The sequence below is a fragment of the Acromyrmex echinatior genome, chromosome 12 (assembly GCF_024713525.1).
Source record: "Acromyrmex echinatior isolate Ae372 chromosome 12, ASM2471352v2, whole genome shotgun sequence".
NCBI lineage: Eukaryota > Metazoa > Arthropoda > Insecta > Hymenoptera > Formicidae > Acromyrmex > Acromyrmex echinatior.
Window position 1 is genome coordinate 7,008,644 of NC_141863.1, and position 13,330 is coordinate 7,021,973.

Sequence of the window (13,330 nt, forward strand, 5' to 3'; positions counted from 1 at the left end):
GTACGATCATTTGGATCAATATGATTAAAAAATAAAAAATATAATTTTCACAAAAAATATCTTACTATTAATAGACCAAGTCATCAAATATCGAATTTATTAAAAAAATTTTTTAATAAATTCTATTAGTTGAGAAGATGAATTACATTTTGAGTCAAATAAAGTCGAATAGACCAACAGGGCTAATGAATTTTTAGTGAGCCTGACAATTGATTAAATGTAAAACGAAAACGAATATCTATTAATGTCTCTGCTATCACACATTTTTCTTTTCTTAATTCCTTCATTTTTTCTCTTTTTTCTTAATACAAGCTAAACCAATTAACGAATGAAACTTTTGATTTAATATTGATATCGTTTTTCGATATGCAGATCCATTATCCTCTTCAATCCTGACGTGCGAGGCATCAAGTCCATCCAAGAAGTCAGTTTGTTGCGTGAGAAGATTTACGCCGCTCTAGAAGAGTACACTCGTGTGAACTGTCCGGACGACCCCGGCAGATTCGCCAAGCTGTTGCTTCGCCTACCATCCATCCGTTCGATCGGTCTCAAATCGGCCGAGCACCAGTTCTTTTATAAGTTAATCGGCGAAGTGTGTGTCGAAAACTTCTTTGCGGAAATGTTAGAATCACCGTCGGATCTTTAGGAGCAGAAGGTGTGCCGCGTTTTGGGGCACACCGATTTGTAAAAAAGTAAAGTAAAGGACATAAGAGGACGTCGAAGAAGAAGAAGACGATGACGACGAAAGAGGATAGGACCCGCATTCGAGTCGAGTTTCGCATTCGAGATGCAACGATTTCTGTACTGCGCCGCCTTTTCGCGTCGCAGTATAGACTATCCGTGTGTCGAGCGAGGTGGAATTTACTTACTTCTCTTTATCGCCATCCCTGTCTCCTCCCTCCCTTCTTCCCAGTTTTTCCCCTCGCCCTGTTATTTATATTTTTGTTAGAGCTTAGCGACTCTTATGTCCAGCGTAAGGAGGCGGTCTTACTGGCCGACGACGCAATGCACGTATTGCAAGATAGCGTGTATATGCGTCTGTGCGTTTTGTATGGCTTGTATACACGTCAACATCTGAGCACAATTTGAACGTGGTAGATAACTACGATCTGCATAATACAAACTTCGATGTTGTCGATCGATAATTAGTTAATTTCTCAAACCGGTTGAATTTGTTGCGATCAGATAGAGGGAATTCTCTATCTCTATTATAAAATATTGTTAATCACAATCGCGCTGCCTCTTTAGCCTGCGACATGTGTCGTGCCATCATCCGAGCGAAGATCGTGTCTCACATGATGTTTCGTGCCGATCGATCCTTGTTTCGGACAGACATCGCGTCTTCGTCGGACCGCAACTTTCACAGTCTCACAGAAGTTCCTAGAATTATTAAGTTTCTTTTTTTTATTTTTGCACTTTGTTACTTTTCGGTCTCTCTCTTTTTTTTTTATCTTTTTCGTCTCTCTTTCTTGACAACGTCACCGATTGCCTCGGCGATCTCATTTTTGACGGCGGACGCTTGACGAAGACGCGATTTTGTCTGTGCTCGCGAGTTCTCGGACACCTTTACATTCCAACTCTGCCTCGATTCGGATCGTTACTTTAAAGAGCCACTATTTGCATATAGATATGTATACATACATACTTGCATCAATGCGTATTCCTTACGCTCAGTGCGCAAGTTTAACGATAATTTATTGTTTTGTATTTTAGAGTATAGGAAAGAAACGAACTTACTAATTCAATATTAATTAAATTAAATATACGCATGATAAGCCCCCTTTTTTATGCAGCATGTGTCCATAATGAAGTATCAGAAGTGCAACAAATGTGACGTCGGAGCGTGCAAAGTATTTACTTTCAAGGTGTTAGGGTTTCCGTTTATCTCTATTTCTTTTTGGTAAAACGCACGCTCAGATATATACTCGGATCTTCTTCGTTAATCTTTTAACATTTAGATTTAATGTTATGACAAACTCTTACTACGCGTATACTTTGCAGTACTGGAATGCTGTCTTCTGTGTCTGGTACAAATTTGACATGGCAGCAAATAGAGTAGAGAGAGTATAAAAATTTTTTTTATCATAGTTTTTACGACAGTGAGATTTGTTTTCCCCCGGAAAATGTTTAATGCACGAAAGCAGATAAAAACAAAGATACAGGAGCTCTCGAATCTTTGAAAAAAAAAAAAGAAATATTTGCGAGTATAATTATACTATAAAAATCTAGCATACGATAAGAATTAACTGATCGTGGACACAGAATTAAGATAGAACCCTACTCTCGTTGTTAGTAATTTACAGAATTGTGTATCACATGATGTGAGCTGATGGATCCGACGAATTTGTAAATTAGCGGAGCATCTGCAAATGTTTGCTCAGCGGATTATTTTCTAAATTTAAATGTTATTAGATATATAAAGATGTGTACAAAACGCGTATATATACATATATATATATTTTTCTCGAGACTGTTAATTATTATTCTATCTGTTAACTATTTCTACTCGTGGAGAAATTGGATTAACGACATAATTTATGTGATAGTCAAATTTTAATAGTTTTATGTCAACATCATTGCGTTGACTCGGTTCTTCGTTTGGAAAAAATTTTTAGATGTATAATATTGTATAATAATGATTTGTTCATTTAATAGAGATACGTAAACGTTTATGATATTAGATTTATACGTATCCATATTTTTAACGAATTTATGAAGTTTGATAATTATAATTATTAATGACTTGATGCAATTATGTTGTAAAATGAAAGCGTTCAGATGTATGTAAAATTATTTTTTTATTTTAAATAAAATTATTATGAAATAACATTTCATCATTTTACGAATGTTGTACAAAACATTTGATACTTTTCGGACTCTTTCAGCTCTAATCATTGATACGATTTACTCTACTACTCTAGAAATAGTAAGGGAATGATCATACTTACTTCAATAATATAAATTATGATAATATTATTGTATATTATTAAACATATTTCTATTTTTGCGTGAATGCCTACGATTGTTAGTTGTTGGTTATTGTTATCTACTTGATGAGAGTTTTTAATGTTATGCGTACCGTGGGAAACAAACACAATATTAAATTCATAATTTTTTTTATAACATGCTGGAGTTACTATTCATTTCAGATGCCTATTTTAGCATTTTTGATTATTCAGGGAAGACGAGTTATATTTAATGATACATTAATGCTGATGTGCAAGGAGCAATATCGAGTATGTAAATCGACTTTTTTAATTTTTTATTATATATATATGAATTCAAGTCATTCTTGATTTTAAGTAGGGGCGCAGATTAAAGAGCAAGATTCTATTACCAAACTTATCATTTGATTGTACAATTGTTACTTCAATACTTTTATTGACGAAGCACCTGACCAAAATTACCTCTGAACAATCGCGCGACTAGCGATCACCTCTTCAAATTCCTCACAAAATATAAAAACAATGCTGTAAGTGACCATTAAGATTGGAGGGCGCGAATGAAGCTACCTGTGAATGAAGTTTCATATAAATATATAAATGTTATAAAAAACGGAAATATATCTATACATATATATAAATAATATATGAATATATATAAACCGAATTATTTCACAAATACAAATGCAACAACCTCAGTAGTGATCAGGAAAAAGAAAAAAAAAGCGTTAACAAAGATAAATAACAGATTAAATGAGCTCTATGTCCTGCGATCAGATACATTATATAAGGTAAGAGGATTTTACAAGAGTGTGGTCTTTGGAATGCCGTGATGTTTTACTAAAGCATAATTAACACACTGAGCTTCTTTCGCGAAGCACCGTATTGGGAAAAAAAAATGCTGGATCGTGTGTGTGTGTACCGAGTATACTTTAATATAAAACTTAAACTGCTTTTGCCATACTTCTTTGAAGTATCATTGAAATGGTACGATGCTCAAATCGTGTGTAGTAACAGTCTTATCTAGTAACAGTGTCCTAGAGTGGAAGAATTGGGTGCGCTGTGTAATCTTTCTCTGTACAGTAGAACAGCAATGGATATCACATTTTATTTTCGTATCTGTTGTATTTTCTTTGCTTTTACGTCTTGTACTTATGCAAATCCTGGATATATATTTTTGATTGCATGCTGTCCCTTTTTCTTTCTCTCTTTCTCTCTGTCCTTTCAATAATTTCAACATTTGATTAACATATACTTCAACTTGTAAAATCCTAACTTCTTCTGTCACTCTAGTATTTAAAGAGCAAACGACAGGGCATCTTTTCATAGCATACCGAAACCCCTTTCTCTACGCACCCATTCTACATAGATCAGTACAAATAAGTTTAATAATAATAATAATAATAATAGTAATAAATAACAATAATAATGATAATAGTAATAATGGTACCGATAATGTTAATAATATACCGTTTACTCTTATCAAGCGCGTAAGGTATACTCAACTTAACAAGAAAAATAGTAGCAGGTGTCCTACTAAAAATACCGTACCTTTAACGAGCTAAACTGTAAGCCAGTATATTACAATCTATGTATAAACGTCGTACAATTTACGTATGGGCAATCTCTAATTAAGAAAATTAATAAGTTAACTCTTGTATGACTGCCATTATGATCAAATATTATTTCGAATAATTATCATAAAAATGCGATATACTCCGCGGAGAATGGGTCGTTTTTTTAATTATTTCTTCTGGCCCGCGCAGAAGAGAGAGTGCACATTTATATACGTGCAAATAACGCACGCAATAGTTTGTTAATAATTTCGACATTAGACTATTCTCTCGCGCGAGGACGACAAGGGATATTTAAATATCGTAGACGACACTAGAAAAACACTCCGATTGCAAAGCCGATTGGATACTTCGTGAATTGTAATTGTATTGTCGATAAATGTTGAATGTAACATTCCACTTTACGGATAATCGTTAATCGGCGCGCATACGAATGCCTATAAAACATCGCTTTTCTTTTCTTTTTTTTTTTATACAAAGTCTCCGATATAATTCGCTACTGTTTCGTTGAATTTTTAAAGTATCGCGACTTTTGATGTCTCCCTTGCTTGCGTTATTACGGAGGGATGAGGCGTATTGTACGATACTTTGTCGCAAATTGATATTAATTTATTTCACTGGCTTTAATAACCAACGACACTATATATGGTTGTGCTCCGTAGATAGCAAAGCAATATAATTAATTATATATATGTGCACATGAATATATACATTTATAATATGTATCTTACATATATATTAATATATTATGTATATTTATAATATACATATTTATATATATTTATTATATATATTATATATACATATATATTTTTTATGTGCATATATGTATGTATGTACATCCTTCAAGAGTCCAATTCTATCTTTTTTAAGCTGTAAGTTACAATTTTGTTAAGTTAACGAGACGTTTCTTGATTTGCGCATCCATTGTAGATTACGAAAAAAATCTGTCTACATAACTTATACTATATTTACTACTAAACTATTAAGAAATACGCTTTTGTAAATGTAAAACGTACACCTTTTTTCAAATATAACGGTACGGCAATGTGCAAAGTATCACGTATGGAGGCGTCGAGTTCTCAGGTGAGGAGAGCGAATGTTTTAGGAAGAATAAGAGTAATATATTCACACACAGAAAGCGAGAGATGAGGGTATAAATAAAATATGTAGAAATGTAAGAGAGAGATCCTGATGAAAAAAGTAAGCGAGAGAGAGAGAGAGAGAGAGAGAGAGAGAGAGAGAAAGAGAGAGAGACTGAGAGTAAGAAAGGATGAGAAATTGTTGAGGGCAAGCATGTGCAAAACAAGGGGAGTGATGCTATGAGTGTACTTGTACAACAGTATGGCTAGTAACAATCCCTGAGTAAAGAAATATAATGTACGGTTTCGCGCCAAGAGATAGATCGTCTATTCTGACTTATCTAAATATAATATTTTTATGAACTGAAAAAAACTCATATTTTTATACCATTTACAGACCCGCCCTTTAAATCTTTACTCACATTCTATGCTTATGACGAAAATAAATGAGTGATAATCAATTAAATTTTCCTTTTTGCAATGTATTTATTAACTATTATTAGAGGCAGAGAGGTTTCGTATATCATACTTCCGCTTATGAAGCAGCTAAAAGGTCATATCTTTCACACAGTCGTTCGATTTATGATGAACAAATGTATAATATGATTGTTTATATATACATGTATGTGTGTGTGTGTGTATATATATATATATATATATATATATATATATACACACACACACATGTGTGTATGGAAAGTGCAATGTGATACACGCACACACACACACACACACACACACACACAATAGGTAGATAGGATTTAGGCAAAGATTCTGTGTCGTTTTGTCTATTTAAGCCTTGTTTTTGTCTTTTTATGTACCATTTCAGATATCAATCTCATATTATATGAAGAGATTCACTGTCTAATATCTAAACTTCCATCTGAAATTGTGATTAAGATTTATACAGTGATCAGAAATGACCGATAGAGAATCCGTTTTTTTTGTTAATATCTGAAATATGTTCACGTATCCTCGTACTCAATTTTTTTTTGGTTTGGCCAACATAGCTAGCCTCGCAATCATCACATGAGATCTTATAGACTACATTTTAATTAGAAAGCAATTCTAACTTGTTCTTTCCTCTCTTTATAAAACTTTTTAAGGTAATAGAACTTTTTAGTAATAGAAAATGCTAATTTACAGTGAAATGTTGGATATAGGTAAGAAACTTGCTTGACTGCAATGCTTGAAACAATAATTGACTGCAAATAGCTTTTATTATACGTACGTTCTTTTTCCATTATATATTATAAATATATACATTATAATATTCATTTTCTTGTTACCAGCATCAAATCTAAATAGATATTATATTTTTGTTTCCTTTTCCGACTGTAACTATCATGTATGTTTTTAACATTGAAAATGATCCGATCGCAATCGAAACGTCTGCTAGCTTTCTATGTTGAATCTTTAACTTAAAACATTTCTGTTTCTTTTATTTTTTTACATTCTGTGTTATCATATTTATAGGCTATTTAAGGGACTGCCAAAAATTCATAAGGAAGGTCATCCCCTGAGAATGATAGTTAGCTGTATAAACAATGCTTTTTATCCATTGACGACCTTCCTAAAAGATATTATAGACAATAATAACAAGGAGAGTTTCGGTTATGTAAAAAACAGTTTTGATATTGTAAACTTGATTGAAAACAAGACTTCGATTCCTTTTCATGAGTTTATTAAAGCAATTATTATAATTAATTCTACATTTTTTAAATTCGACAAAAAAATATTTAGACAGATTTTTAGCATGCCAATGGGCTCTCCATTGTTCCCTATATCGACGAATATTGTTCTACAAGTATTAGAACAAGAAATTATTACTACTAATAATATTATCTCATCTTTTTATTTCCGTTATGTTGATTGTATTAGCGATGCATAAAGATAAAGTGAAGAATGTTCCGGACTTGTTTAATTCATATCATGAAAGGCTAAGATTTACAATTGACTTTGGCGATGAAAACGGCATTAATTTTTTAGACATAAAACTAATGAGACAAGAAGGAAGAATCATCTTCGATATTTATCAAAAAACCTATTAATTCAGGGAGATATTTAAATTATTTTTCGAATCATCCGTTAGTACATAAAAGGGAGGTAATCATCGGGCAATTAGATAGAATATTGCTTTTATCCCATCCAAAATTTCAGGAAAAAAACATCTCTGACTTAATTCACACTCTGTTAATGAATGGTTATCCTCTTAAATTCATCTTTTCAACAATAAAAAATAGAATTAAAACTTTAAAAAATAGAACGAATTTAGATAAAAATAATGAGTACAACAATAATGAAAGCGACTCTAATTCTAATTTAAATAAAAAGTTTTTCATAATACCATATTTAAGTAAAGTATCGGAAAAATTTAAAAAACTATCACATATTCAAGGCTTTAATATCGCTTACAAACCGATAAATAAGATGAATAGATTCATTAAAACTAGAAAAGATCCTTTGTGCGTAAAGAGGACATTGTAGAGTAGTTTATAAAATAAATTATTTAAATTGTGAGTCTTCTTATGTTGGTCAAACAAAAAGGAAATTAAAAACTCGAATAAAAGAACATAAGGACATAAGAAGATCCACCTCGGAGATTTCAGTAGGTTCACGTCACCAGTTGAATGAGATGCACGAATTGGATTGGGATAATATCAGAATTTTAGACACCGAACAATCATTATTGAAAAGAAGAATTTCTGAAATGATATACATAAAAAGCTAAATAATAAATATCAATAAGCAAAGTGACATTGAAGGTTTGTCCGATGTTTATCTGCCTTTTCTAAAGAAAGATCTCTCTCACACTTAATAAATAATTCTAGAACAATCTAAACTTCTGATACATATATATAAATAGTGGTAACATACATGATATGACAAAGAATAACACACAATGTCACGACAAATTTCCATCTGTGTAAAGGATACTTGAGATTCATCATTTTTTTGCTGTAAAACAGGTAACGATTCTATTCTCATACATTTCGACTAAAAGATATTAATGATAGATTAATGATAGATTAATTTTTTAAATTAGAATCTGGAAATTCTTGTTCTACATAATTCGCAATATGACAATTAGAGCTGTAACATTGTTGTATGATGTACCTTCACAAGATGAAAGAACACGTTTATACATAGTTATATTACACGACGGTTGAATTTAATGTCAGATATATATAATTCTGCGTTTTAAGAATATTGTGAATTTACTGAAGATGGTCAGATTGTGGCTAAAACATCTAATATTTTATTAATGTAATGATAATTAAATATCACAAACAATATCTTGTGCGGTGATTTTTATGCTCTTCTTTTCATAAGTTATCATATTTATTTTATATAATAATTCAAAACTTATGAAACTATGTATAAACGTGTTTTTTCATCATATGAAAGTATCTCGTACAAAAATGTTGCAGCGTTTGCAATTGTCATGTTGTGTTATATGATTTTTGATTCGTAGCCCTCTTTTTTCTTTGTTTTATAAAATAATATTTCTTGAAGCATACGATAAATTTCCGTATTTCGTAAAATTTTATATATATATAAAAATTCTTGGATGTTTTTAAATTATGTGATATAGCTTACGTAAATTACATACATTACATTCATTACCTACAGGGAGGAATTAAGGAACGGAGGCTACAAATAAATACAATTGTGGAAAGTAAATGAAATAAAAATTATGGAAAATTTTTTTATTTATGATGGACATAAAGTCGAATATAGTTCAGAAATTGTTGTTCATTGACAATTAATTACGGATGTTAACATAATTGTAAACACTTTACGTCACTGATGTGAGTCCATCACTGCAAGTTCTCTTTCCCCATCTTCCATTTTGTTTATACATAAATAAAATTGTCTAAAATAAAAAAGGACAAAAACGAATACATTGTTACATTTTTCGCAACTAATTGTTCGCATATCGTCTTCAAGAATTATATTGCCACTTTCCCTCAGAGGGAAAGTTGTTACAGAGTATGTACAATTATTTCATCAAGAAATAGTCGCTAATGGAGATTTTATTTAATGTAAGTTAAAAATTAAGATTGGAAGTTGAACTATTTGTTTCACATTTTTAACTAAATTTCACAGCTTTCCAGCATGTGTGCAGTCTTGATTTCCAGTTTACCTGAAAAAAAAAAAAGTAAAGATTAGTCATTCACGATCAACATTTAGTCAAAATGATGTGACAATTGTGGTATAGAGTCGCTTGGCTGCTTTCAGTGCCAAAGATTAGGGTTCAAATCTACCAAGCAGTAATAACCATCGAAGATATCTTTGCCATGACAACACTTTCTAATAATAGGCAGTTAAAAAAACTCGGCACGATAGCGTTAAAAATTAGTTTCTATCTATCAGTGGACATATGCAAAAGAGATCTACATTTCTGACAATGGACTTTGAATCGAAATAAGATTTTGCATTATAAAGATGTCTGGTTAATAGTAAACGCTACGCCTAGAAAGTCGTCGTAGCGAGAATCTTATTTCCAATTTGATCTAACATGTTCGTGCAGTGACAAACACAGATAAAACGTGTTGGTCACGAATATTTACATGTATATCTTATTTATAGGATAAATTCTTAATATTTTATTCTAATAATAATTATTATTAATATTAATATTAATTAATAATTTATTAATATCACTAACTATATATTATTAATTATTACTATTAATTAATTATATACTATTAATTAATTATATACTATTAATTATTACTATTAATAATAAGAATGACTCACAAAATTTATCCAGAATTTATTCAGTATCTAAAGATTAGATACTTAGAACTTTTCTTCTTCAAGACCATGCTTGAAGAACATCAATACTGGCACGGAATCGCCATCGATCTCGCGGTATTCCATGAGACCCACGATTCCATCGATGTCCATTGAAATACCGGTGAAAAACTGTAATTCTTTGAACCGGCTTAAGATGTCCTTCATGACTTTGTTCATCTTTGTCTTAAAGACATCTACTTGATCAGGTGCCTTTTCTTCTAGCTTTGCTACTAATCTATAAAAAGAATTTAACAAATATATTTATGTTTGTAGAATACATTATTGTATATAAATATTGTACATAAATTATATTGTAAATAAATTTATATAAGTTATATTGTAAATAAATTTATATAAGTTATATTGTAAATAAATTTACATTTTTATTTATATAAATAAATAAAAAATCCATACAAATATAACTCATCTTAATTTATCAATTTTAAAAGCTTTTTAATTATTTCTTAATCCTCAGGATTTTTAATTAGTTATTTATAAATAATTATTAGTTATGTATAAATAATAACATGATACAAGATATATTTTCTTAGTTCAGTCAACTGTATACAATAGTAGAATTTTTCACTGTTTTATTATTACAGCCAAATAAATTGAAATCTATATACAAAGATACTTACTTCTTCATGTAATCTTTGAGGTACAATGTATAAGACTTTTTATCTCCAAAGGCAAATGTTTCCTGAAGGCGATGATTCAATACAACATCTACGCCAGATTCTACCGCTTCGTCTGTACCTTCATCAGCCTCTTCGGCAGATGGATTAAAACCAGCGATTTCAACATCACCCGCCTTACGAGTAACTAACTACAATAATTAATTTAAAAAATGTTATGCCATTACTCTTTACACTTCATAAATATATACATATATATATATATTATATATATAGAGAGAGAGAGAGAGAGAGATATATACCTTCCCATATACTTCATATAATACATCATCTATCAGCTTGATTTTGTAGGTATCAGAGAACATTTCATCTCCTAAAATATATACAAAATTTTGTAATTCTAGACTTAAACATCTTATTTTGGATGGAGTATAGATTCCATAATTTTATAACTAAACGAGTATATTGCTCCTGCAATCCTACGAATTTTCCAGAACACGTGGAGAGGTTAGAAATTTAATAGTCATTTTATAGGAAAACTGAATTATTAATATAATAATCTTGCTAATTTGTCGTAAAACATCGAAGCCTGAGTGTAATTTCGCGCAGAGAAAGGCTACAGAAATATTTTTCAATATGTTTAAATATCGCTGTGAAATGCTATTATCATGTAGGTATTTTATTGTGTCTCAGTAACGAAAATGAAAAATATTTGGCTTGTGTGATCGCGGATGCCGTTTCTTATTTACTCACCGGTGAAAATATCTTTATAAATCTTCATAGTGGAAGATGGAGAAAGATTCAACTGCAGCTAAAAACTAAACAAGACACGGTCACCCAAAAGAGCGTACCGGAAAAGAAGGAGACTCTGGCGTTCTTGGTGAATGGTGATGATCTGGCGGGGTCGAAGCGTCGAAGTCGAACACTCAGTTTTAACTCATGTATCGTTTCGCCATCTGGTGAGAATCCAGGATTTCTAAGGGCGATATTCATAAATTACGGTCCAATTCATGCTCGCACCGCTCGTGAGCATCATTTTTCTTTATTTAACTGATAAACAACAAAGGTGAAATGATTCCAAAAATGTGAAGGAAACACAATGAAAAGTACAGGCAATAAGAGATTCATCCTATTAGAAAGCGTCCAATCTAGTATACATGGGATGCGTTCCAAGTCACGCATGAAGCGTATGCTATATTATTTTATCCTTCTTTATTATTTGGTGAACAACAAGGACAAATGATGCATCATGCGTAAAGCCGTGATCAGACTATGCATTGGAAATTGAGATTGAAATTAAGATTGAAATTAAAATTGAAGATTGCTCGATCACACTATGAATTGTATCCAACAGCAATTAAGATCGAGATTAGTAAGAATATCGAATAGCTAGAATCACACATAATAAAAATTATTAAATACGCATTTAATTGTACTTACACGTTTTAATTGTGCTGTGTTTGTACTTATAAGCTTTTATAACTTATTATTTTGTACATATATAATATATTTGGTGAGGTTATTAACGCGAGGTTAGTAATGTGACTTAAATACTGGAAGCTTATTGGTTGAGATTGAAGATTGGAAAAATAGATGGAGTCCTATATTTCAATCTGCAATCTCAATCTCGGCCTGCTCTGTTCTCATTAATCGAACATCAATTATTAATCTCAATCTCCAATACATAGTCTGATCATGGCTTAAGGGTACGTTTGGCGTATAACGTACGATCTATTGTCGTCTCTTGGAGATATGGTAATAAGTTGTACGTCATACATGAAAGCTTGTGCATTTCTTACGTCACAATTTAAGTCTAAGTAAGTGTTACAATTCTTGTGCTCAGATTCTAATGACTTCTGCACACTGGACGCAGAAACGCTTGCCGCGCCGCAAAATGTGCGGTAGCCAATAAGCTTACAGCTCCTAATGTGTTCATTGGTTAACGCGTTTCATTTTGCCGCGCGACAAGCGTCCAGTGTGCAGAAGCCATAAAGCTGGAATCAGACGCATTGAAGAATAAGATTGAAATTTGACCAATTAGAACAAAAGAAGCCAAAATTTCTTTGCCTTCATTGGTGAAATTTCAATCTTAAATCTTCAATGCCAACTTCCGCCGCGCGACAAACGTTGCCGCGTTCTGTGTACGGGAGCCATTAGTAAGCATGCAATTAGTGCGAATACACATTTCAAATTGGTAGCATTTTTTTATAACCACATACCTGTAGCGCTGGCAATCAATTTTGGAACACAGCCCTTGAAAACCGCAGTAGTCGTAGTGGCAATATGTCTATCAT

The 13,330-nt window shown here is 31.7% G+C and overlaps 2 protein-coding genes and 1 long non-coding RNA gene across 7 annotated transcripts in view; 2 read left to right on the forward strand and 1 right to left on the reverse strand.

Annotated features, from left to right (window-relative positions):
• usp (retinoid X receptor ultraspiracle) overlaps positions 1-3,123 on the forward strand; it is a 102,475-nt gene extending 99,352 nt beyond the window's left edge. For all 4 annotated transcript variants that reach the window (XM_011058787.2, XM_087411647.1, XM_011058784.2 and 1 more), the window contains one exon: positions 373-3,123. In XM_011058787.2, coding sequence (XP_011057089.1) covers positions 373-646 — 274 coding nt within the window. In that variant the 3' untranslated portion in view covers positions 647-3,123. The remainder of the gene's footprint in view (positions 1-372) is intronic.
• Positions 3,124-6,276: 3,153 nt separating this feature from the next.
• LOC147907784 (uncharacterized) lies at positions 6,277-9,497 on the forward strand. Its single transcript, XR_015546859.1, has 2 exons — positions 6,277-8,567; positions 9,232-9,497. It is a non-coding gene; the product is annotated as an uncharacterized LOC147907784 (long non-coding RNA).
• Tctp (translationally controlled tumor protein) lies at positions 9,294-11,949 on the reverse strand. Of its 2 annotated transcripts, XM_011058773.2 has the most exons (5): positions 11,790-11,948; positions 11,339-11,409; positions 11,040-11,227; positions 10,363-10,636; positions 9,294-9,745 (listed from the first exon to the last, which is right to left on the reverse strand). In XM_011058773.2, the coding sequence occupies exons 1-4, from the start codon at positions 11,815-11,817 to the stop codon at positions 10,405-10,407; spliced, it is 519 nt and encodes a 172-aa protein (XP_011057075.1). In that variant the 5' UTR covers positions 11,818-11,948; the 3' UTR covers positions 9,294-9,745; positions 10,363-10,404. The 2 variants fall into 2 exon arrangements, with proteins under 2 accessions (XP_011057075.1, XP_087267793.1); XM_087411667.1 differs by lacking the exon at positions 9,294-9,745 and having other exon boundaries at positions 10,361-10,636; positions 11,790-11,949.
• Between the last annotated feature and the right edge of the window lie 1,381 nt (positions 11,950-13,330).

Excerpts from the sequence above, each read along its gene's own strand:
- Tctp (XM_011058773.2), bottom strand. The coding sequence starts at position 11,817 with ATGAAGATTTATAAAGATATTTTCACCG. Across the intron at positions 11,228-11,338 it reads TATATGAAGTATATGGGAAG|TTAGTTACTCGTAAGGCGGG; the intron begins GTATATATCTCT and ends TAATTATTGTAG. Across the intron at positions 10,637-11,039 it reads CTCAAAGATTACATGAAGAA|ATTAGTAGCAAAGCTAGAAG; the intron begins GTAAGTATCTTT and ends TTCTTTTTATAG.